A 27,099-nucleotide genomic window follows, 5' to 3' on the forward strand; every position below is an offset into this window, starting at 1 on the left:
GAGAACACTGCTCAGGGCAATACACAAACAGTTGTGATTTTTGTTTTGTTTTGTTTTGTTTTAAACAGTACTAAAACCACTTGAAAAAGCCAACATTTCAATTTTAGCCTTTTAGACGGCTTTCTAATGTCAACATATTAAGTAGTCAAATGGCATTTATTCTGGAGATCAAAATGCTTCCAGCATCACATTTCACTTGTAAGAAAGCCTATGAAAACCTCTTTTATAAAAATAGATCTAATTCTGTATACTGAAAAGAAGCCCACCATATTTGGATTATATGGCCATGAAAGGCCCATTTAACACCATCTGCCAATTACTACATATAAAAAGTAATTAAGAAAGGCTTATATTAAAAGAGGCCTCCTTCGGCTCTCTGTGGCTTGGTCCTTCTGATCTTAAACCTGGTGAAAACCTCTGGAAAACATTAGCACTTATTTTAGGAAATAAAAAGAGTTAGCCTTTTATTTAGGAGAAAATTTGTAAATACGAATTTAGCGTCATATGTGTATTAAAATTCACCATAAAAACTGAGAGTTAGAGAAGCTGTAATTAACAAATGTCCTGCCAGTGGTTTCTGCACTCTGGGGCAATCCCTTCACTTCCATGCCTCAGTTTCCTCCACTGTGAAAGGTAGAGAGTATTGCTGAATATTTGTTAGGGCTGTTGTGAGTTCAGATGCTGAATGCCTGGGACAGTGCTGAGTGCCACCCTTGCTACGTCAGTGCTGACCGATCATTATCAATGTGGTCGGAGTAGTGTTGGGTAGCAGGAAACTTACAGGGTACAGTCACACCATAGTGCTGTGTGTCACTGATGAGCAGCTTTCGTTTCAGTTCATTCAAACCCACTCCCACAGGACCTAAAAAACAGGATAATATAAATGTGTTATTAAACAAAACACCATATAGACACACCTGTAATTCACATGGATCCATAAGACAGACTGGGACCAAGGATCCAGCTCTGCATCCCAAGGGAAGACCACCTCTAGTTATGTTGTACATAAGAAAAAGCTGGTTCTTTTGTTACGTTCTTACAACAGAAATTTAAATCTTTGCCTTTCCATTAAAAAGATTAGAAATACTTGTTTTCAATGAAACATACCCAAGAGTACCTGAGTATATCAACAAGTGATGGTATCCAGAAGAGCCTTAAAAAATTATGTAGGCCTGAAAAAGTGGAAGTGCACAGTCTGGCCACAAAGTGTTTCATTTCAAATGTTTTTAGAGCTTACTGAAAGAACACCTTTGAACCTTAATTTTACTTTAGATACAAATCTCATGATGCATTTTAACTTTGCAGAACCATCAGCCACAGTTCACTGGGTCAAGGTAACTCTCCTTACATTATGTTTTCGGTTGGTCCTTAAGCATTTGAAAACTGGCACAGGCCTTACATGTTTAAGTCAGTCAGTGTAGTGTATACATATTAAACACCCATAATGGACAAGGCGTATTGTAGATGCTGTGGAAAATAAGTGAACTCTGCCTTCAAAGAAAGTAACTGGATTGAGAGAATCACACAAAATGATTATGAGACTGGGGGCAAAACAAAAAGTGATTTCACGTAGGAGTCCGAAAACAAGTTAGAAGGTCACAAGCCCCAAATGGCTAGCATCTTGCAACTCTGCCATCAGGGTCCATTTAATGGTGGTGTGTGCGCAGACCAAGCTACAGGTCCAGACTGCCCTGAGTTAGAGTCCCTTCTTCACTACTACTTCCCCTGGTGATGGTGAACATCAGGGTCTGAAGGGTGTGCTCCTCACCTCAAGTTCACATGTTAGAATCCTAACGCCCAAGCTGTTAGAAGGTGGGGCTTTTAGGAGAGGCTTAGGTCATGAGGGTGGAGCCCTCAGGAAGGGATCTGTGCTCTTATAAACGAGATTCCATAGAGCTCCCTCCGGTTGCAGCCTGTGAAGACACAACCAGATGTGTGTGACCTGGAATAGGGCCGTCACCCAGCTGTGCTGGCACCCCGATCTCCAATGGCCAATCTCCAGAACGTTGAGAATTCCTGTTCTTTATAGGCCACCTTGGTGGTGGTATGTCATTACAGCAGCCTGAGAGGACTACGTCACTGAGAAAGTTAAAGTCCTCGAGCCTTGATCAGACTTGATGCTAACTTGGAAAGTAATCATGCTGCCTTCTCTTGGGAGGAATATGTGAATAACTTATGCATCGCACCCAGCACAGGATCCAGGTATTCATGCTTATTCTCCTTGCCTACTTCCTCTTACGGCCTTTGAAAAGAATATGGTTTTATGCTGGGCAATGAAGACCATGAAGGTGGACAAAGAGTGGGCATCCTGGTTGGAGGGAAAAGTGTGAGCAAAGATGAAGTTGGGATTGGGGGCCGTGACTTTCTTGCTCTGCTGCCCTCACCTGGTATCAAGAGACCTGTCCCCCCTGCTGGTCACTCACTAACACCATCCATCTTTCCAGGACTGCTGGAACTCCCAGGCACCCAACTCTCCCTTTTAGAGTAAATACTCTAATATCCCATTTATGCCCCGGAATGGAATTCAGAGCTGATGGAACTCACTAGTCTCTCCTGTCCTTTCTATCTAGTCACTAGTCTTTATTCTCCTATTTTCCTGCATCTGTAGGGCTTCCATTTTCCTGTATTTCTCATATAGAATGGTTCCTGCTCTTACTACTATTGAATCCAGCCTTATTATAGGTACATGCAGACATCTGACTTCATTCAGTTTTCTAGTCATGTCTAAGCATTTACATACTGAAACAGATATTGTTTTATTGTAAGTACTCTTTTATCTTTCATATATTACAGTGACAGCATTTTATTGATTTGGAGGGCTAGTGAGTTTAGTTCAAACAGATCTTCCTCAAGCAAGCCTGAAAGTCTGTCCTGCCCCTGTCTGTCATGTTCCTCTTTTATATGTTTTCAGAGCATCATGTATATCTTCTCAATACTCAAAAGTCATAATTCAACCACTGGGTAATACATTGCTTCATGGCCTGTCTTTCCCACTAGACAGAGGCGCCATGAGGGAAGGAATCATATTATGTCACTTACCATCCCCATAAAGCAAGCCCTCAATAAAAATCTGCAGAGTGAACCCAACTTCTGGTGTCACCATCACCACCTCAAGCTTAGTAGAAGACCTCATCTACTCCAGAGAACACAAAAGCCAACAAGTGGAAAGGTCTTTGAAGTCCTTTGCATGAACTTATAAATCTAAACACATCTAAACCACCATCCCTGATGCTTCTTTGCAGTCACACACTCTTACACCTCCTCTCAGAGACATCTCCTTCTGAATCTTCATTTCTTGCGGCCAGTTCCTTTCTGTCACCCCTTCAACTAATAAGTCCTCTCCGACGTTAAAATGACAACAAACTTCCCTTCACCTTCAGATGTCCCTCAGACACTGCACAACACCCCCCCCCCCGCCCCCCCCGTCTTTGCCACCCTGGCTCAGGCTGCTGGCCGCTTCTCACCAGCATCTCTCATTCTGCCTCCACTGCATAGAGAGGCAAATATAAATCCTCTGGTAAGCTTATACAGATGGCCTGTTGTGAGCTATACTTCTGTCTCTAATTTTCATTCTTGCCGCTCCTTCCCATGCTTTACACACTCTAGCTACAGGAGATTCCCCTGCTGTTGGAAATGTGGCAGGTTCTCTTTTGTGTTGTTGGATCCTCGTCACATGCTGCTTGCTTTTGCAAGGACACACCTGTCCTCTTTATGTGCTAATTTTTTTTTTAATTTTTTTTTTAGAATTTTAGATAGAGAGTGAGCAAATGAGCACAAAGGGCAGAGGAAGAGTCTTTACTCAAACTCCGTGCACTGAGCCCAACAAGGAACTTAATCTAATGACCCTGAGATCACGACCTGAGTCGAAACCAAGAATCAGACACTAAACAAGCTGCACCACCCAGGGCCTCTACATGTGCTAATTCTTGTTTGTTGTTTCAGCTTAGCTACACTTTAGGGAATCTTCCCTAACACTTTAAATTTGAGTTTGATACCAAGTTCATGTGTTCCCTTTACTCCCAAATCAAAGGACTAATCACACTATACCCTGTTTACTGTTCTTTATCCTCTATAGACTGTGAGCTCTGTGGAAACAGGGGTGTCCTCTATTTGTTCACCAGCTGGCAAATTGTAGGCATGCGTTAGTTTGTTTTATTCATTTAAATTATACTCAGTAATTATGCTGTTCTGGAGGTAAAGCTATTTGCTGAATGAACCAAAGGAATGGGAGCGAAACATAAAAACATCTGCACCTGAGTGCCCGGATATGAGGGTGAGGTAACACGCTCACAGTCCCTAACGGAGCTGGTGGAGCTCACATCTGAACTTGGCTCTCGGGATCTTGAAATACAGAGAAGTAGAGGGGAAGGTGATGCTTCGGCTCTGGACCAGGGGGTTGCAGGGAAGGGATTCCATGTGCCTCATCTCAGACAGGACTGCAGTGAAGCGGAGGGGACAGGTGAGGCTGCTCTTGTGAGGACAGGCACAGCAAGGAAAACCTTGGGACTGCCAGAGGCAACGAGATCTCCCAGGAAGAGGAGGAAGTGACAGCATTTACTGACTGAAAGTATCAAGCACCATTTGGGGTGTATGTATTTGATCTGTTCCGAAGGTACCAAAAATACTTGAAGTGCTTACACTTTAATAGGAAACGAGAAAGAAAAACAAGGGGCACTACAAATGGAGCTGTGTTCCCTGTACAGATGAAGCACACTCAGTTATATATGCTCAAAGAAAAAGACAGAAGCAAATAAAACACTAAAACTTCCAGAGCCTGGCCTGGCACGCCCACCCCCAACCCCAGCACCCAGGACTAAAAGGGTGACATGAGTTTACTGTTCCTTCAAGAGCTCTCAGCTTTGGAGTGCTTCCCAGATGTGTTATCCTTTGCTGAGTGAGAGTCTAGTTTTTTTTGTTTTGTTTTCTTTTTTACTTTCTTCTACTACCTCCACCAAAACCCACAATGATTTGCTTTAACTCTGGAGGAAGAAACTAGGTGTGTTTGAATTGGGTGGGGGAATATGCCGTCTCTAATAGGATACCCTGACGTTCTGACTATATTCAATTTTACCCCTTTATATAATCTCTTTGTAGTGAGCTTGCTTCACTGCACACTCGTGGAGTATGCCAAGAATGTTCAGTGGCAAATTATTTTACTTCAAAATTTTTCCCTTGATTTGAGGTCATCATCTTCAAATGTGGGAATTTCTTTGTAAAGAGGTTAAAACAGGGATATGGTTTCCATCATTCTTACTACACAATTATCCCAAGGGCCTCCAAACAGCATTCCCTCTAACAGGCTCTTGGACCAATTCTGTCATCCACATTGGTGAAGTTCTAGAATTTTTCTTTTTAATTTTTTTATTAGTGTTCAATTTGCCAACATATAGAATAACACCCAGTGCTCATCCCATCAAGTGCCCCTGTTGGTGCCCGTCACCCAGACACCCCCACCCCCTGCCCACCTCCCTTTCTACTACCTCTAGTTCGTTTCCCAGAGTTAGGAGTCTCTCATGTTTTGTCTTCCTTTCTTATATTTCCCACTCATTTTTCCTTTTTCGTTTTACATCTTAACCTCAAGATCACCACCTAGATCCATACCGCTGTTCTCCTATGACTAGGCATAAGTTTATAGCTCTTTCAGTTGGCTGCTTTAAATTTAGAATACAGTATCTGTTTACGCTGCAGGGTACTTAGGGATACAGACCAGTTAGGTTCCTTCTGCAGAGGCCGGATTCATTTCAACACAGAAATTGTTACAATTGGTGAAACACACATATACAAATGTATATAAATCAGTTACCCTACAGTTTGTTTTCCAGTGGGCTTGTTAATGCTTACAGAGAAACAGAAGATAATCTAAATAGCATATATTTAAGTCACAGACAACAGGCTTTGGAAAAATTACAATTATGAAGATGACACACTGAGGTTTCTATGTGGCAGGCACCTGTTAACGGTTAACATGACCCATTACTAATCCTCACACACATCTGCAGTGTGCTTCAACTGATGTTCAAAATGCCTGCATTCTTTCTTCCTATCACCTTATCAAAAGCATGCCAATAAAACACACACTCAGGTAGTCAGTTATCCACTGTCTGCTTATGCCTGGGACCCATAGCATCAGAGTTTTTCACCCCATTTCCAAATTGCCCCACACCTTGGATACTGAGGACTATCTGTGCTTGTAGAACACACAGAGACTCTGGCTACAAAAAGTAGAAGTCAGATCTGGGGATGTGAAAACTCGTTCTCTATAGAACCTCTGAAAAGTCTCTATTAAAGTTAATGAAGACAATGCCTGCTAGGCCTAGGGAATGTGCACAGGGCATGTGTGTTAGCATTCTAGATTTAGGATGAAGGAAATCATATACAATGATGATATGTAAGTAAAAGCCAAAAAAAGCACCTTAAAAAATTATTTGGGAGTTCATTAATTTGGAATTCAGGAAGTGAACTAAAATTGATGTTTTGCTAGCTCAAAAATAACATAGAAAAATATTTCTAGTCAAACCAAAACATTTAGTAAATAAGCATCATTTCGGTTTTTTTTTTGTTGTTGTTCCATAAGAATTTACAAAATCAACTTTGTGTGCAAATGCAAGAAAGAAAGAAAGCCATTAATTCCCATTAGTTAATGTTCTTGGAAAAACTGTATCAATTAGATAATTAAGATAATTAGGAAGGCATACTGTTTTTAATTACTTTGTACATTTAATTAGTAACTGTTTCCTGAAAGTAGGCAAATGTGTTGTGTGTGATCTTATATAATGGTCCATTCTTTTCAGCCAAAGAAATACAGGCCATTTAGGGTGTCAATAATGATGCTTAAAGTTTCTGATTAAAACTTTACATTTAAGGAAATATTCACATTAAACTAAATGCAAAGGGCCTTTATTATTTTATCTTAAAAAGATTTTTAAAAAATCTATATGCAAATTCTCAGCTTTGTTTATATAGAGAGGAGAATTTAGGCATATTTAATGCCTTTTCCCCAAGTGACCTCTCTGTTGACATTATTGACTCATTATCCATGTAATTCTAAGACAAATGTTTTCACTGTTGTATTTTCAGACTTTCTTCTTTTTATTCCATGGATTTATGTGCAAGGGTTTATGATTTGTGACGAATCTTTAAGGATGGAATACAAGAAACATGGTTTTTTTAAATTTTTTTTTTTATTTTTATTTATTTATGATAGGCACACAGTGAGAGAGAGAGAGAGGCAGAGACATAGGCAGAGGGAGAAGCAGGCTCCATGCACCGGGAGCCTGATGTGGGATTTGATCCCGAGTCTCCAGGATCGCGCCCTGGGCCAAAGGCAGGCGCCAAACTGCTGTGCCACCCAGGGATCCCAAGAAACATGTTTTTATTAGAATGCTAAAATATACTTCTAAAATTAATTCATAGTTGATGCAGTTTTTCATTCTGTAGGGATGACTTCCCAAAAGATCTACTTTCTGGATGTTAAACAGACATATACAATTAAAAATCAAAAGAAGCTAAATGAGTGGAAAAAGGAGGAAATAAAACCAGTGCCCATAGTAACACTTTGAAACTGAATGTACACTGAAAGAATGCTCTAAAATATGGGTATGGTGTTTTCCTACTAAAAAAAAAGTTATGGACATACTCTGTGGTATTGTACTTGAAGCTTCAACCATGTACTTATTTATATGTTAGTACAGACCCTGAGTGAATGATACCTACTAGAGCAATAGTGTATTACTACTGTGAAAATGGTTTTATTAAAATCAATGAAATGTGATATATTTTATTTATTTATCTATTTTATTTAGAGAGAGAGAAAATGCATGAGCAGTGGGGAGGGGCAGAGGGACAAGGAAAGAATCCTAAGCAGGCTCCACACCCAGCACAGAGCCCAACACAGAGCTCAATCCCAGGATCCTGAGATATATGATCTGAGCTGACATGAAGAGTCAGACATTTAAATGACTGAGCCACCCAGCCACCTCTGAGATGTGATATATTAAAAAAAAAAAAAAGACATTCATGTAAGTCTACAAAAAAATGAAAAAAAAATGAAAAAGTTTTATTTGTAAGTGTCTCCCATAGAATTTAGTTGTAGTTTTTCCTAAGGCTGCTGAGCATCAAAATGAATTTAATAATGTAAATACAGATGAGTGGAACCTTACAGATGAAAGGACAGTCATGCTGAATATCACAGTGCTAACAATCTGTTAGGAAATACACTTCTCAGAAAGACATAGATACAGGTAGATGTGATTGGCCAAATTAGCTTTAATACACTGTGTATTCATGTGACAGTCATAACGCATTAAATAAAATCCATTCTTATTTGGATTTCTTTCCAGTATTAAATTATATACTGGAGAGAAATCTGTTGCTCTGATCCAGGACTATTTGCTTTTGCTGACAATCTTCGTACATCCTGACACATAAAAATGGCATATTGTGTGAAAGTCACTTGCATGGATGCAGCTTTTACTATATCTTTACCTCCAATGTACCTGCCCTGCTTCACATGAAAATTCTTTCACATTTTCCCCCAGACACATTTACAGTATTGGCCCAACTTGTTACTCTTACTATCCAGAGTAAAATATCAAAATTGCTAGGAGTCTGCACTAAATATCCAAATAGCTTTTGTTAACCTGAAAAATTTGTTACCTGAAAAAACACACTTAAGCTCATTTGATTTATTACAAGACAAATGGAATGAAATCCTCTAGGTATCCTTCAGCTTGGACACGTTATAAAAAAGTCTACTTATCCTATTGTAGCACTACTATTCTTGCTGCTCTAAGCATAAAATAAAAACAACCACACTATTATATTTGACTCACAATCTTATAATGATCACAGTAGTGGGTGGCTGGATTTTGTGCTGGCAAGTGACAAATCTGTTTATAAAACTAAACTTAAAATTCCCTTGGAATCAAACTACATAGAAAATACAGCAACTTAGCAGTTCATAACAAGCCCTACCAGAGGTTCAGGTTTTTTCCTCTGTTGCTTTCATAATGGAAGAAAAATACTACTAATGAAACATCAACTTGTGTGCTAATATAAAAAAAAAGGGGGGTAGTGGGAAGCTTGCTGAAAGAGGTTCATTTTTTCCAATGTAGCTATTTGTACCAGACTTCTACCGACTAACTAAGTTCTCAACTCCCCTGTATCTCAGGGGCATAATGAGTCAATAAAATTAAAAGGTCAAAATAAACCCATCCCTGAGTTTTCCTAAGCTAAGCAGAAGAGAGCATGGGTAGCTTTCTTCAGAGTCTGTCTGAAAATGTGACCTTTTCAACAAGGCTACCACAATCTGATTCACATCTGATTCCCCTGTATCTGCTCTGCTTTTACTGTCTTTCACAGCATTTACCATGCTTTGGAACTGTACAACTGACTTTACATTACTCATTTATATTGCATCTATTTTTTTTGTCTATGTCCTCCCATTGGAATGTAAACACCACAAGGGCAAAAACATTTGTGTTGTGTATGAAGGAATCCACATGCCTAGAACAGTGCCTGACACAGTTGTGATTGTGATTTATTGTGATTTATGCCCAGAAATTAAGACAAAGTATAAACATTAAAAATACACCAATGGCATAAAAAAGCCAACTATAATTCCAATAAAGATCATGTTTACCTCCTATGTACAAGGATTATAATTTTAAATCCAGCACATACTCATAAATTCAATTGACTTTTGGGTTTACAGTTATCTATATAAAATCCTCCAGAGCAGACTCTTAATTCCTACAAGCCTTCAAAGTTCACCAAAAGTTAAGAAAATTTTAATAAACATATTAACATTTATATTCAGTTTCAAGTGCTTGCTTTTCCCTCTGTTTTATGTGGAAGACTTTTAGTTCTCCCATAGTTTTATGGAAAAATGATGACAGTCTTATAAAGGTCTATTTATTCAAACTGCTTCTACAAAGCAGTCTTTAGACAGCATATGAGATTCAGCACAAAGGAGGGCAGAAGAGTACTTAATGCTCAAGCTGGAAATGTAAAATATATAGAAAGATTTATTATTAGTTTCCTCTTATGCCTCATAACCAGACAGAACAAGTCACAAATTGTCTGAATATCCACATGATGAATTTTGCTCTTCCATTGGCTTACGCTGTGAAGTGTTTTAGTAGCTTTTTAAACACCAAAGCTTTCTCTCTGCTCCTTTCCCTAAAAACACACAGACACATTATTTGGCTTTATTGCTTTCCTTTTTAAAAAGTCAAGTCTCACTAAAGATAAAATTTATGCAGAAAAATGTACTAAATGCCTGACATTTGGTTTTAACATACTTTTTGGAAAATACTTTTAAATGCAGAAAGGAATAGAACAGAAAATGTCACTAAGCTATTTTAGTGGCTAAAATGTGGCTTTGTAAGAGTACCTTTCAAAATGAAGAGAAAAAATTAAATACTTGTGAGCAAGGCTCAAAGTCCTCAATTGTCATAGTTTTGCTATGTTAACAAGTTGGCCTATTTTAATTTCTTGAACATTAAGTCCAAGAATAAAGTGTGTAATATTATGGTAAGAAATGTCAAGCAAATAATACTGTGGACCTCTTTAGCAATATTTACCTTACAGTTTCAAGGCAAATACCATTATTCCCAGTGGCTTTGAAAACAGTGGGAAAAACCAATGAGGCTTGAGGAGGACCAGGCCGCTTATACTCTACTCTTTCCATCTTCCTACATATGTTGCGGGAGCCAAGGCACTGCTTCCTTAGTATAGGATTTCAACAGTCATGAACAGTTAACAGTTAACTCAGAAACAATCCAAAAGTTCTAAAAGTCCACTGTTTGGTTACCTCTTTCAGATGATAAACTGCTAAATAATCGAATTTAGCTTGTAAGTGTTTCAAATAGAGGTTGAAAAATTAGCAGGAACCTACTCATATGTGAACATTTCATGTTTCTCTTGTTTGTTAGTATTTTCAATTAACAACATAAAAAAGAGAAACAGTTTTCAAATGGAGTGACTTATGCTAAGCCCACATCACCAAACCAAGACTTAATAAGTAATTGAATTCACGAAACCTCTCCCAGGAGTGGACTCTTAAACCGGCCAATCTAGAATTACCTGCTCAGCACCAGTGACATAGTCAGCCTGAGAGACCCCTGCCATCCCCTCAAAGGAAGGTAACCATGCCTGAAACACTCCACATTTTCTAGTAACTTCCTTATCCTGCCCCTTCTGCCTATAAGTCTTCCATTTTGTACAGTTCTTTGGAGTTCCTTCTGCTAGATGGGATGTTGCCCAATTCATGAATCACTGAATAAAGCCAATAAGATCTTTAAAAATTTACTTGTTGAATTTTGGTCTGAAGGAAACTTCTGACACCTCTGGGGATGATGAGAAACACTGATGTGGTATCTATGAACTCTTTGAGTTCCCAGTTTTTCTGGTTGTTTCTGAGGGCCATTTGTAAGTTCCCCCTGGTTCTAGGCTCTGATATCTTTGCAACAAACTCCTGATCTAATTGGCTTTCCAATCCAGAACTTAGCAGGTTAGCTTCATTTGGTAGATGGTTCTATCCTGAACTCCAGTCCTAGCCCTCATTTGGTCCAGTCTCCCATTGTTGAGGTCTGCTGATCCTGTCCACAGTTCCATGTTGGATATAGCTGGTGGATGCAACTAATGCCTCTTATTTTTTTAGCCAGTCGACCATCCCATCTCTTTGGTTACTGCTGGTGTGTTCATGTGTACATGCTTCTTTGGCTTTTACCAAAGGTTATTGCCAATGGGACTCTCAAAAGCCAAAAAGCCACAAACTTGATGGACATAGATCGATACTTAATAGCTATTAGAGTGCTCAACGCCTAACTCTGAGACTCTTATGTTAGGCTAGGTTGGTCACAGAATGGCTTAGATTGACACTAGGTCACTTGCAAACCTCAAGAAAATTTCTGCGTGGGGAGGTATGCATAAAAACACCACACAACCCTCAGCCCAGTGGCACATCTCTCTGAGGTATTTGGATCAAGGAGACCCAACAGCTTAAAGAAATCAGATTCGTAAATTATAAAGAGCTGAGAGTGCCATGTCCCAGCACACTTGCTTATTCCATGTCTAAAGAACTACAGTCCCAGAAGCAATAGACAGCTACAAAAATGGCAACTCTTACGGAAAGACATCCTAGAATGGCAATGGCCATTATGAGGGAGTGTTCCAATTAGGGCCATTTATTTAAGTGCGCTTGAAAGCAAAGGTTCCCAAATCAAACAAACTGAATGGGTACACCTATTTTAATTGATATGGAGAAGCTTCCAAAAGGCTTCAAGATGCCAAAATAGTTTCATTGAAAAATGCGTAGCAAAAGGATAATGAAGAATTAAAGACACAGAGGTCCCTACAACAATCAACGGTCACAGTGACATAACTCCTACTGCTCTCCTCTCCCCTCCTTTACCGCAGCACTCCTCTTCTACTAACTATCTGAATTGCCTTTCCTCCCTGAGAAGACTATTATACAATTATCTTTTAAAATAAAACCCCTCAAGGCTGCAGGAGATCCTCCTCAGGCATCTTTCACTCCTTGGTCAAAAAACCAAACCAAACTAAGGCCCAGTGTTAAAGAATTTCCTAAACTCAAGGAGAAACCGCGAAAGTTTTCTGAAGAATTTAGAGTCCTCATCAGGGCCTATGACCCCAGGCTGCCAGATCTTTATCAGCTTGTGCAAAGCAGAATGGCACAACCCCAAAGATGACATTTGAGATCTTCATCGTGGTCCCATTATGGACCAGAAAAAAAATGTGCGAAATAGCAACAAATTTTTGAAAAGCCCATACTGACTGGTCTATGATTCAAACATGCAAAGAAGATGAAACTGACAGACTCTAAAGCCCATCTAGAAGCTCTCTTTCTATGGCATTCAGCACACAATACATGAGGTCACCCAACCTGCTTTAGTTGCCCAATTTGGAAATGGATTATCTTCTGTGATTAGTGTATTGAAAAAAGACATAAACAGAATGGGTGGCCTGATTGAACTCATGACTCTAACTCATGATGACTTTGAAATAAGACCAAAATCAAAAGTCCACCCAGTTATTAGTCTTACAACTACAAAAGCTATAAGCAGGCACCCAAAATAATACCTGCCCCCCACCCCCATTGTACCCTCTTAGGAGTCTGTCATCAAAACACTGGACCCAGGCTCAATATCTCATTTTTATTCAACTAGGACATTGGGGAAAAACCATCATCAAAGACTTTATGCAAATTCTTCATCATCAACTCATATGCTTCCCTATCTGTCCCCAAATGGCCCCTCTTAGAGTTAAGAGAATTCCGAGGCATCCTCTGGTAAACTACCAGTAATCCCCTTTAATAGCCAAGGGGAAAACGAAAAGTACAATCAATGGAAAACTTTGCCAGATTCAGATAGATATGGGAGCAACATTCTCTACTTTAAACTAAGCTCTCATAGGACAAGCCCCTTGGAATGAAAAAGAAGTTTCTATAGTGCAGGTATCTAATAAAATTGAGAGAGTGTTCTCTCTGGTCAAGAGACCAGTAGTCCAGATGACTCTGGGACTTCTTACTGAAAATGTTTGTGTGTTGGGGAGAGATTTGCTATGTAATACAGTACCAGTCAACCTGTTAGGTAGCAATCTCTTTTGTAAAATTTAAAGGTCTCATACATTTTGTCTCCAGGGGAAACCTCACCGTAGAATTTCCTGACCAACCTGAACCTGATCTTTTATGTTCCTTATAATTTTCCCCTGATATAGAAGAGAAAAAATTCCAGCAAAAGATCCTTGATTTATCTGAGGTGCCTGAAAAATCTGTGGGCTACTTCTAATACTGACATCAGGAGGACAGAGTGCAAAGCCTATATAAATTCAGATAGATGTAACTATATCTCTTCCTACATTGCCTGTTGAAGCCACTAATCCACTAAAGCTTGAGGCCATGCAAGACCTCATGCCAACAGATCGTAATCACTCAGGGGCTAATCGATCCCTGGGCTGGCCCTGTAACTGCCAGACTGGAAACCTGATGGACGAGGATAGCGATTTGTCCAGGACTTCAGAGCTATTAATAAGATAGTTATTCTCCATTTCCCAGTTGCTCCAAACCCAAACAACTTTTTGTCACAAGTTCCACCAGAGTCAAGACAGTTTGCTGCTGTGGACCTATATTCAGCCTCCTTCAGCATCCCTGGAGACCCCAACAGCCAACATCGATTTGCCTTGATTGGGAACAATCAACAGTATACCTCGACAGTCATCGCTCACAGGCTCAGTGAGGTCCTTTCTTATTTCCTCTAAGTGCTCTACCAAGGTTTAAGTCCCCTAAAGTTCCCTGGGATATTGAGCCTTCTGTAGTATGTAAATAACCTCTTGCTATTCCCAGTGACCAAATAGGTGTCCAGCAAAGATCCCATGTATTTGCTGCAACAGATGAAAAAGGACATAAAACCTTTAAGGAAATTATATTCTCTCTAGATACTGTTCATTACCTAGGCCATGATCTAGGTGCTAATGGAATCCAGCTATCTCCAAAAAAAGGGAGCTAATATAACAATGTCCTGGGCCCACAACTATTCTTAGTTGGATAACGAATCCACCCTCATGGGTTCCTAGGCCTAACTGGCTACTGCAGACTCTGGGCTCCTAATTTTCCTCAACTGGCTTCCCCAATCTATGAATTTACTAAAGTTTCAGTCCTGATTGTTTCCTTGGGCAGATAAACACAAGAAGGCCTTTATAAGATTAAAACAAGCAGGGAAAGAATTGCCTGTCCCAGGGCCACCTAACTGTTAACCTTATGAAAGAGATAACCAAGCCCTGGGAATAATCACTCAAGATCATGGCAGTGAACAAAGACCTCCTACCTCGATGAGCATCCAACTTGGTCTGGTTACCTCTGTCCATGTCAACCATCTTAAGGCTAGAGCTGCAAAGTTACTAGAAGACTCCACAGATTTAACCCGAGGAAAGGATATTTATTTATAAACAAATAAGCTGTCCAAAGTCTTAATTCTGAACTATGTATCTTTCTACAGACTAACCTCCTCTAAGATCCTCTGCTTTAGCCACTCAGTCTGCATCTAAAATGCTGCAATGTTTTTAATCCTTCCACATGACTACTGCTACGAAACGAAGGTGAGCCCTAACAACTCTGAGGCAGTAACACCCCATTTTGCAACACATCCTGATTTAGGAGCTACCTCCTTTGACTAATCCTGATATAATTTTATTTGTTGATGGAGCATCCTGGAAAAATGAAAAAGGGAAATTCGAGGCTGGCAATACTCTAATAGGAACTACTTGAGAGGGAAAATCTCCCACAAGCTAAATCGGCCCAATGAATATGCCCTCACCCAAGTACACCACTTATCAAGAGAACAAACTGCTAATATTCATACTGATCGCTGGTAGGCCTTTGGGATCATGCATGATTTGGGGATGTTATGGAAACAAAATGGTTTTCTTATGTTCACTGGGACTTTGATCAAAAACAGACAAAGATCTTACTGCTATGCTCTAACCTTCTGAAATTCTGTCATCAAAACTGAGGCCCATACTAAAAAACTGAAACTGGTATCAGAGGAATGCCCTAGCTGACTTTTGTGGAATGGCAGTATAACAACATGTATAAAGGGTGTGGCACATGTGAATAAAGTACAAATTGTTTTTGCAAAAAATGACCTCTTTTTGCCAGACTCCTGCCTTCCTGATATCCTATGACATGGCAATAGTCTGCTCTTGACTCAGTGAAATTAAGATGAGCAAACAAACCGTATAAAGTCAATGAACAGTTGGGGGTGATGGGAAAACCAAGATGGTTACTTGGTCCTTCCTTGCTCCCTGGCATTTTTCAGTTTTTACATTCCTTCACCCACCATTGTGCAACTAAGATGACTCATAAACTGACGTTGGCGGGGAGCCTGGTGACTAGGTGTTCTGGAAATGGCATCAGAGGAAGACAACTCTCCAACCCTACTGTAAGGGACTTTGTCACAGGCTCCAGACTACTGACACCACTGTGAAATCAGAAACTACTAAATCTTGGGTACACATCTCACAGCTAGAGGAGACTCCACCTGACATCTGGTCTTGAACAGATGCTGGAGACTTCTGAATCCAAACAATGAGGAAAAGGAGTTGACCTCACTGTAGACTGCTTCCACCCAAGATGCCAGATCAAGACTTCATACTTTAATTAAACATGAAATCACCTCTCCTTTTCTTTCTTTCCTTTTCTCTCTCTGGCATTGGCCTGAAAAAATAGCACCATCATCTCCATCTGCCAGGCCACACTAAGACCATCGCTAAGGCCACTGCAACCTTCTGTACTGATGGATTTTGTCATAAAAAACTCTGATCTGCCCATGATGCTAGAGATCCCCTGGTCCTCTCTGTGACCAATTTTTCTTCTATTCTCAGTATCATCATAAACTAACTATAACCAAGCCCCCTTAAAAGTCACAGTCTTTTACAGCCAGAACATCCAGCGCCTTGGTTGCCTTTCTACAATTATAACTATACTGCCCCATCAGACACAAATATCTATGCAGATCACAGCCCATTTGCACCTCCATGTTCTTATGATGATCTCAGTCAGATCTGCCCTCAATCACGAAAAGATCCCAACCACAGCACACATCTTTGTAGGGAATTTAGAACAACTTTTTGTTTCAGGCTAGGAGATTTACATCCCAAGCGCACTGAAAACCTAATGGACCCCTAGCTTCAATGGACAAATGCAACAATCCCTGCAAGTGAATCCATTCACGGTGCCCCCTTAGTAGAAGTGCTGTGTGCCCCAGAAGGTTTTATCCTTATCTGTGGTTATCATTCTCCCTGACCCTATAAATCCTTAGATGGTTGGTGCAGAACCAGACCATGCCTTGCAGGTTATCTAACTATGTCCCTGACTGTTCAGAAATAAACTGAGACACTTCACTGGCCAACTCCCCTGAATGTACATTGTCAGGTTAGGAAGGACCTCCCAGAAGGCTTTCATGATTTAAGATTCGCTTCCTCTGGCAGGTCTCTACTTCCCCAGTCGGGAGTGTGTGCAAATGATGCCACGATAAGGAACCTCTCCTTTTTTTTTTTCCTTAAAAATTTTATTTATTTATTCATGAGAGAGAGAGAGAGAGAGAGAGAGAGAGGCAGAGACATAGGCAGAGGGAAAGCAGGCTCCACACAGGGAGCGTGATGTGGGACTTGATCCTGGCATTCCAGGATCACGCCCTGAGCTGAAGGCAGATACTCCACTGCTGGGCCACCCAGGCATCCCAGGAATCTCTAGTTAACTCCTGAAAGTATCACAGAATCTACTATAAAAGTGACAGCTGCCCAACAGAAATCCTCAGACCCTGTGGCCCAGGTTGCTGTCGATAAGAGGACAGCCCTTGATCATCCTTTAGCTGAACAAGGTGTCTGTGCTGCAACCAACACCACCAGCTACATGTGGATGATACTTCTGGGTAAGGTGAAACTCAGCTGTGCAAGATTAGTGAACAGGACACTTGGCTTAAGGAAGTGCCCCCTTCAACAGGGTCTTTTCTGGCTTACTTGATTTTGACTGATTTGTGTCTTGGAGAGCATGGCTCCAAAGTACCCTCCAGACACTGGGAGCTATCCTGCTTATACTGACCACAGTAATCTCTGGTGCACTGTATTCTCCTGAAGGCTTTATGTGCATGTTTGCAGCCGAGCAAGGAAATGATCTCCCCGAGACTGGAATGTCAGGAAAGGAACAGAGACAATGATCAACTTTTTAAAAATAATGTGAACCTGAAGTCATGATGTGTCAATACTACAGAGATTCAGCAAAAAGTATCATGACCTGTGATTGAGGAAAAACTGAGAGCATGAGAGTGTTAGCTTGGCATAGGGCTAGTGCCTTAAATTTCTTAATTAAGCCAGAAGTCTGATCAAAAGGGGGTAAATAATGAAAAAGAGACAATAGGCCCCAAATGGAGTCACTTGTGCTAAGCTCATGTTACCAAAAAAAAAAAAAACCCCATAATACCTGACTTAGTTTCAACCACTTCCAGGAGTGGACTTTTTTTTTTTTTTTGTCTTAAGATTTTATTTGAGAAAGAAAACACAAGTTGGGGAGGGGCAAACGAGGAAGGAAAGAATCTCAAGCAGACTCCATGCTGAGTACGGAGCCCAATATAGGACTTGATCCCATGACGCCAAGATCATGACCTGAACTGAAACAAAGATTTGGACGCTTAAGCAACTGAGCCACCCAGCTGCCCCACTCCTCGAGGGGTGGACACTCAACCCAGTCTATCTGGAACCACCTGGTCAGCACCATCTGCCTGATAGATCCCCACAGCCCCCTAAAGGAGGGTGCCCTTGCCACAAACAATCTGCTCTTTACCAGTAACTTCCTTTCCCAATCCCCCTTTGCTTATAAAAGCGTGTCATTTTTGTACAGTTCTTTGGAGTTCCTTTCTATCTGCTAGATGGGATGCTGCCCAATCCATGAATCACCAAATAAAGCCAATAAAATCTTTAAAACTTAGTTCAATTTGTTTTTTTACAAGATGAAGAGCTTTTATTAAAATCTTACTGGGTTCCAGGGATTGGTCTAAGTATTTGCAGATATCATTTTATTTAGCCCTCAAACCCAGAAAGCAGGTGCTCTTTCCTCACTTTTCAGATGAAGAAACTGAAGCCCAGAGAATATCTAAAATGTGTAGATATCACATGGCTACCAAAGTGCAGAACAGGATTAGAACCTAGCCTGTCTTTCCCCAGAGGCCCGTTTATTACCATTTACACTATCCCACTTCACAGGATATAATAGATGGAGATTTTTCCAGACAATAAACACTAAACTCCCAATAATTTGGCTGTGCCATACATGCAAGCAGAAAGATTTTCTGAGCAATGGCCACACAGAAAAAGGTGAATGATAGGAAATGATTTTGAAGAAGGACAGTTACATGCAATGACCTTGTCTCTCTCTGGATTCCACTATGGAATGTCATGCTGCACAAAAGGCCACAGCAAGGGTAAGGACAGGAGTAAATAATTACAATTACATTATACCAGCAAATACTCCAAAATGGGAATATCAAGTGTTAGGAGCTAAAGAATTTCAAAAAGAATTATTTTTTTTCCTGTAGGATTTTCAGAAGAATGTCAAAAAATAATAATAAATCAGTTGACCACAACAGACAAATCAAGCCTAAACTATCACTGCTAATCCTTAACGGAGATTAAAGCAAAAACCAAACGTTTAAAACCATCATTACGGCACATGCATGACGAAGCACAGAAGCGATATGGGATAAGCGTAAAATCAAAATAAATAACATTCAGTTCACAACTACTAATAAAATAGGGTGAGGGCAACAAAACCCACTCAAAACAGCAACTAGGCCTCCCCCCCAACCTCCCCGCCAGAGGCACCTCAGTACATTTGCATTATAACCAGTGGCAACAGATAAAAAGCAACATGTTCTCCCTAAGCAAGCTGGACCTGCAGCAGCTGCTGGGAACTTGTTAGAAATGCAGAAGCTCTGGCCCTGCCTCAGGCTACGATCACAAATTGCCCTAGGAACAAAATCCCCAGATGACTGGACTGGTGTTATGGTTTGAGAAGCCTCAGAGAAAGGGCTGGAGCCCAAGGGGAGAGAAAGGGTTCCTCCGTGGGAATATTCTGAGGCTGCTTCTGTCTATACCATCAGAAACCTCCTGAGAGGCGGGGCCGATGGCTAAATGTCCAGCTCTTGATTTCCCTTCAGGTCATGATCTCAGGTCTCAGGATCCAGTCTCAGGGTCAAGGAATCAAGCCCCAGGTGGGGCTCTGTGCTCAGTGGGAGTCTGTTTGAGATCCTCTCTCTCTCCCCCTCTGCAGCCCCCCCCCCACCTCCCAGCACTTCTCTCTCTCTAAAATAAGTAAATGAATCTTTAAAAGCAAACAAACAACAAACTCCTGAGGCACCTTCTGAGCTGTGAAGATGGTGCAGACAGTAAGATCAAGCCCAGAGACGTTCCTGGTGGCTGGGAGAGTCAGTCACCCCAGGTGGGCTACTGGACACGCGAATGGACTTGACGGGGAAAGGCCAGGAAAATCAACCCAGTGTATTTTGGGAATAGCTGGCAAATTTTAAGGGAGGGAAGGTGAAGTGGTAATGCCCACGTGCAATGAGGGGCTCTGGCTGCAACGCCGGCTGACCTGACCCAGGGAGAACCAAAGGCCAAATATCCAGCTCGAGGCCCTGAATGTGGGCAGGACTTATGTGAAGCATGGATGCTTTTGGTAGGCTCAGATCTGAACTTTCACAAAATATGGAGGTATTTTTTAGGAAAATGGATGGATGTCTGGGCCCTAAATCAAAGAGAAAAAGAGAAAAGTAGGATATTTAGATCCAGCCATTGGTGTCAGTACAGCCCTGATTTTGCAGACTGGAAGCAATATACCACAGTGAGAAAAGAAAGAAGTAAAAGAGGATTTTAACTACTTTTACCTTGTTTTTTTTTTTTTTTTTAAGATTTTATTTATTTGACATAGAGAGCGAGAGAGCATAAGCAGTGCAAGGGGCAGAGGCAGAGGGAGAAACAGGCTGCTCGCTGAGCAGGAAGCCCGATGTGGGGCTCGATCCTAGGACCCCGGGATCATGACCTGAGCCACAGGCAGACGCTGAACTGACTGGGCCACCCAGGCGTCCCCAGCTACCCCACTTTGACTGTACTTTCTAAGTTTTTCTTTCCAGCTTATGCCTTAACTCTGGCAAAGGGCCCTGTAGGCAAAGCATCCTGTGATGGGAACCCACACTCCCCCCCCCCACCTTGAGCAATGAGGACTGCCTGAGGCAGCAAGACCCCCCGCGGCCGGCCCCAAGACAACGGCGACCTGACCTTTCCTGCCCACCTGCATGGACCCACGGACCTTGTCCCACACTTTCCTTAAAGAAACCTAGAGGTCTTTTCAGAACTTCGGAGACGGTTTGTGAGCTACAAGTCCGCTGCCTGCAGGTGTTGGCCTCACTCGAGGAAATCCCTTTCTTGTTTCACCACCACTGGACTCTGTCAGCAGTGAGCTGCTGAGCCTGGCCTGTTTGGGACCCTGGGAGCCAGGGCCTCCTGCAGCCCTGTGCTCCGGCCACAATTCTGGTGAGCCAGTCATGGGCTGTACTTCTGATCGGCTCAGCCCCCCGGGGACCTCCAGGGACCCCCAGGGTGGTGCCCTTGGCTGCAGCGCTGTGCCAAGAGGGCTCATGGCCATTTCCTGAGGCTGGGACAGGTCAGAGTCAGCTCCTCCTGGCTAGTGGATCCCTGGGTCCCTCCTGGACAGTAAGGAAGTCCTTTGTAGCTGCCCAAACCTGTTTCATTTTGAAGACTTTTTTCTTTCTCTCTCTCTCTGAACTGGCATCAGTGGTCTTAACCACATTTGGTGAAATAGGGGAACGACCTAGAAGTAGTAATGGGCCCCAGAGATCTGGCTCCTGGTAAGTCCCCCCTGATGAATGCACATCAAATCCCATCCTGGTCCTTCTCTGGTTCCCTGCCTCTGGGTTCTTTTGAACTACTTGTTTTGGGTTTTCTTAACCCATTTGCTCAGGCTTGGGTAGCTGAGCTGTGGCAAGGGCTGTTACAACTTGTGAATGTGCCCCTAGAAAAAGGAGTGGGTGAGAGGAAAATGGGAAGCCAGGGTCCATACAGGGAGATCTCTGTTGGAATCTGTGTGTACGAGACAGGGACTGCTAAGTCTATCCCCCCCAGAGCCCCCTGGGGAGAATAGTGGCTGGCTGGTCCGTCTTCTTTTAGTTATAAACCTGTGATAAGAAAAACATGAATTTTCATTTTAACACCTCCTGGGACATGAGTATGTTAAGCTCAGAGGAAAGATGGCCACTGAATGGTTCTCGAATTCCTTCCTCCCATTTGGTTGCCTCCAAACAGGGGGCTTGCTTTGGTTTGGCTCTCCTAGCTTGTCTAGGAAGCCCTGTGGCCCAGGCAGTGAATACCCTCTCAGTTGGGGGGAAGAACGAATGCTAACAGAGGTATTCTGGGCTTCAGGTAGTCATAGTTTTATTGCTTCTGTGTTCTTTCTGAACCTTTGCCTAGGAAGATGGTGACGCTTCCTTCTCTTCTCAGCAGAAACCTATTAGGGCATATTGTGAATTTATGGTGCGGAGTGCTGAAAAGTAACCTCAGAAAAAGGCTGTTTTGTAGGAAGGAGAGATAGGACATGGAGATAAAGGAATGTTAGTCCAAACTTTAAACTGACCATCAACATTGGTGGTGGTACACTTCTGTCTCCACCTTCCCCTCCCCCTGTTTGTCACATCACCCATGAGGTTAATGTGGCCGCTCCTGTACCATCCTTGGTGCCTCCAGAGCCACTGGCTCCTGGTCCTCCTACCTCACTGAGAAACAAAAAGCACCCCTAGCTATTGAGCTACCTCCTTATGGGATTCAAAGCTTCTTCCTTATGAGGTTCAAAGTACCCCCCGAATCAACATGAAGGGGTCCTGAGGCTCCCCTGGACATAAACTGCCCACTTCAGATTTCCCCACAGGAGGCCAATTAAAACTGATAGTGGGGGACACCTGGGTGGCTCAAAAGTTGACTGTCTTCCCTTCGGCTCAGGCGTGATCCTGGAGTCCCAGGATCGAGTCCTGCATTGGGCTCCCTGCATGGAGCCTGCTTCTCCCTCTGCCTGGGTCCCTGCCTCTCTCTCTCTCTCTCTCCCTGAGTCTCTCATGAATAAACAAATAAAATCTTAAAAGGAAAAAAAAAAAAACCCTGATAGTGGGAAACAAATTGATTCGTGGACTTTTTAGTGGACCTAGATACAACATATGGCATTAAAGTTAATTCAAGATTGTCAGCCTAATTAAAATACACATGTCTTGGTCAGCCCGGGTGACTCAGCGGTTTAGGGCCTTTAGCCCAGGGCGTGATCCTGGAGACTTGGGATCGAGTCCCACATCAGGCTCCTTGCATGGAGCCTGCTTCTCTCTCTGCCTGTGTCTCTGCCTCCCTCTCTCTGTCTCTCATGAATAAATAAATAAAATCTTTAAAAAAATAAACATGTCTTTAGAGTTATCAGCATTAAATATAAAACTTCTATTCTACCAAGGTTTATTAAGGTTTACTAAAGTTCACGTTCTACCAACGTTAACTAAAGGTCATCTCTATCTGTCAGCAAACAGAGGACTTAATATTGTCCTCTGTTAATTTGATGTGTCTCATGAGGTTTTCACAGGTAACTGTTAAGAGCAAGTAGGTTGAATAAAAAAAAAGGAAGGTGTGAAGCTTTCAGATTCATTGTTAACCTAAAACTTTAAAGTTTTGGTAGGTTAAATGATATATTGGTTTGAACTCACTGGATATCTATTTTCCAATAGGACAAAACACTGAAACATTAATTACTCAACATGGGTTTATCTGTTTGTGGCTTCTTATTACAGAGAAACTAAAGATAAAATTAGGGCTGCTAGTAAGCATATTTTATGCTTGGTCAAAAAAACTATATTATGGTAAAACGTTTCCAGAGATTATGAAGTACAGTCATAAATTTCCAATCTAAAAAATTCTGATGTAGTTCACAATTGCTTACTACCTAGTTTTTACTAGAAGTTAAGGTTTCTAAGCATTAATAATAAATGTAACTGAGACTGCTAGAAATAAGGGGAGTAAGTCTGTATGCAAGGAAAATAAGATGTATTTTGGTAAGAAAGGTACGAGGAATGGGAATATATTTTTGTTGAGGAAAAATAGAGTAATTTTGCCTTAAAATGTGACTGGTTAGAGAGAAGGTGTAAGGCAACATCTGAATGAAAAAGAAAGCTGTAAAAGGTTTGTGAAGGGGAATCTTTGGAAAAGCATTTATGCATGGTCAGGACTAACACTGGAATGAGTGAGTTTTAAAAGTACACTCATATAAGACTAGGGTTTACCTTTTCTGTGAAAAAGATAAAGTTTTCTTCGATTTTTGGTCTGCTCTTGTAAGAAGTTGTAAACAAAAGTTCTCATTTTTTTTATCTGCTCAGAAAACCAGAGTTTCTATGTCTTGGCCTTTTAGGTCTCTGATTACTTAGGAAAGTTAAAACTTCTCAATAGTAAAGGAGCTAAGTTTTGCTACCAAGTATTACCTCCTTGATTAAATAGAAAATGAAATACTATTTATAATGATCTGTAATCCTATTTAGGTATGTGCTCTAAAACCTGAGGTTTTTAACAAATTTCTTCAAATTCTAAACAAAGTCTTCTTGACTAATTAGGCCTATATGTTAAGTTACATGGTATGTTGAGTTAGATGGGAATCACTGTCAAACAAACAATGATAAACTGTCTTAGGTTATATCCTATGGGTAAATGCTGTAACTGTTCTAGAAATTATATGAAATCCCTAAAGTTTTAATACATCCCGGTAAGTGGCTGGAATGGCAAAACCACTCCTCAAAAGACAGAGTGTACCCTACTCCATAGGGTTAGCTAAGGGTTATGGAAAGGTGGCCCTCCCTTCCTTATGATGGGATTGGACAATGCACTTATGATGTTATGATGGATGCCTGTATCTCCTGGGATGTCTACCACTTGCCAGTGATTCCTCATAATTGCGATATTGTTAAAGGTAGGTATTAGGCAAAGAGGTTTTCTTTATTATTTTATCAGTTAGCCATATAGCTGTCCCAGAAGCTACCTCTGTTGATGTAGAATTACAAGTAGAGGCTTTGGTCAAGCATACAGCAGCCATCTTTAATCAAACTTGGCACACACTCTCCTAAATGATGAAACCACATGAAGTCAAAAAGTCGTCCTTCAAAACCAGATGGCTCTTGGTATTTTGACTGCAGCCCAAGGAGGAATCTGTGTACTCATTAAAGCAGAATTTTGTATATATATTCCAAACTACTCAAAGAATGTGTCTGAAGCCATGAAAGATTTAAATACATCATCATTATAGATGCCCTGGTTCTAGATCCTTTTAGCAGTCGACTAAATTCGATTCTTCCCAAATGGAAATATGCTCTGCTAAACACTGCTATACTTCTTGTCGTTTCTCTTTTTGGTTGTGGTTAGACTTTTTGTATTTGTCAAGCAGGAGCCCATGCTATTCATACCAGCATGGAGATACCTTACTGTATATTTCAGGAGAGACTCAAGAAATGAAATTCTCCCACCCTGTCAAAATCTTCCATTCCAAAATCCCTATGTCATCCCTGATCAGTAGGAAGTAGCTACAGAGCAAATGACCACTATCCTTTTCCCTCCATAGAAATAAAATGGTATCTTGACAGTGGGGATCTGAAAGAAGACTTCGCCTCCATTTTTCTTTTTAAAGTAGGCTCCAGGCTTGCTTAAGCCCCACTGTAGAGCTTGAACTCATGACTCTAAGAACAAGACTTGAGCTGAGATCAAAAGTCAGTTGTGTAACTAACTGAGCCACCTAGGTGCCCCAACTTTACCTCCATTTTGACCTATCTTTTAAACTTTTTTTAAGATTTATTTATTTTAGAGACTGTGTGTGTGTGTGTGTGTGTGTGTGTGTGTAGAAGTGGGGGAAGGGGCAGAGGGAGAGAGAATCTCAAGCAGATTCCCTGCTGAGCCTGGAGCCAGATCCCATGATCCTGAGATAATGACCTAGCCAGAATCAAGAGTCAGATGTTTGACTGAGCCACCCAGGAGCCCCTAAACACCTCTTTTAACTCAGGCAAAAGACCTGAGGCAAAGTATCCATCATGGGAACCCAAACTGCCCCTTAAGCATTAGCAAGGGCCCTGATACCAGCAAAACCCTGCATGATTGACTCCAAGACAATGATCGACCTGCTCTTTACTGCCCACCTGCATATTCCCACTGACCTGTGTCCCACATGTCTCTTATATAAACCTAGAAGTATTTTCAGCACTTTGGAGACAGTCTTTGAGATGTTAGTTCACATCTTCCCAGTGTTGGCCTCACTGAAATAAATTCCTTTCTTGTTTCACCACCATTCTCTCTCTGCCTCTGGATTTTGTCAGTGGTAAGTGGCCAAGTCTGGTCTGTTTGGGACTCATAGAGCCAGGTGCTCTTGCACTCTTGGGCTCCAGTTAAAGAAGGTTTGGGTCTTGAAGAATTTAGGTATGAATCAGCTCCACTACTAAGTAGCTGCATGAGCTTGGGCAAAGTAACTTACTTCTCCTCTCTGTGCTTCAGTTTCTTTGGGGGGGGGGAGGGATAATATGAGTATGTACCTCGTACTCATGGTGAGGACTGGATGAAATAATACAAGCATAGCCCTTAACTTAATGCCTGACAATACATTTTGGTTACTGTTATTACACATGGAAGAGGAAGGATAGGACCCGCATGAGAAAAAGATAGACTAAAAACTCGGTTGGGACTGTTGAAAGCCATCAGGAACTGCAGAGCATGATGAAACATTACAGTTAGATTTTCCTGGTAGAGAAAGATAAGTAGTAAAAAGGGTTATTTGGTTGTCATTGAAATAATACAATTAATTAACTCAAGGCTGGAAAAGTCCAAAGAGTAAGGCAACATGAGTAGGGAGAAAAGCACAGGACAAAGGAACTGGGGATCCTCACTGGCTTCACCACTGGACAGGTCAACATTTAGCATCTCCAATTGAGGAATATCTTGAGGGCAACCTTCCTGTTGGGAGATACAGAGGAAATCTCTGAGAACCAGGCGTAAGAAACGTAAGGAATTCCAAGCAGGAGACAGAGAAAGAACAGTCGTCACAGTATGAGAGACATCACAAGGCTTAAAAAAAAAAAAAAAAAAAAAAAAGACTATAGGTTCCTGCCAGGAATGTAAAATATAGTGAGAAGAGCAGGCAGTAGTTTGTCAGAAAGTAAGGCCTGAGGCCCCCAGGACAGAGTCCATGTTCAATCCAGAATCAGGTGCCAGGAGCTCAAAGATCAACAGGCAAAAGGGATTTAGGACAACTTAAAAGCATACAATTAAGCTCTTCACTGAAGATTTCAGCCAGATGAATTTTAGTTCAGTGACTGCAGACCCAGACAACAAGCATTCATGTAACGCAGCATCCAAAATACCTGAGATCATTCTGTGACTTGGGGCTGACAAAAGAATGCTGTGATACATATTTCTAGGAGCATAATTTTACTAAAAGGTAGTCCAGATGGTCCTGTGGTA

At 41.4% G+C, this 27,099-nt stretch overlaps 1 protein-coding gene across 4 annotated transcripts in view; it reads right to left on the reverse strand.

Moving 5' to 3' along the window:
* The window catches only part of MPP7 (MAGUK p55 scaffold protein 7), a 302,487-nt gene that overhangs the window by 20,908 nt on the left and 254,480 nt on the right, over positions 1–27,099 (reverse strand). For all 4 annotated transcript variants that reach the window (XM_072749255.1, XM_072749256.1, XM_072749257.1 and 1 more), the window contains one exon: positions 782–862. In XM_072749255.1, coding sequence (XP_072605356.1) covers positions 782–862 — 81 coding nt within the window. The remainder of the gene's footprint in view (positions 1–781; positions 863–27,099) is intronic.

This window comes from Vulpes vulpes, chromosome 2 (assembly GCF_048418805.1).
Source record: "Vulpes vulpes isolate BD-2025 chromosome 2, VulVul3, whole genome shotgun sequence".
Taxonomy (NCBI): domain Eukaryota; kingdom Metazoa; phylum Chordata; class Mammalia; order Carnivora; family Canidae; genus Vulpes; species Vulpes vulpes.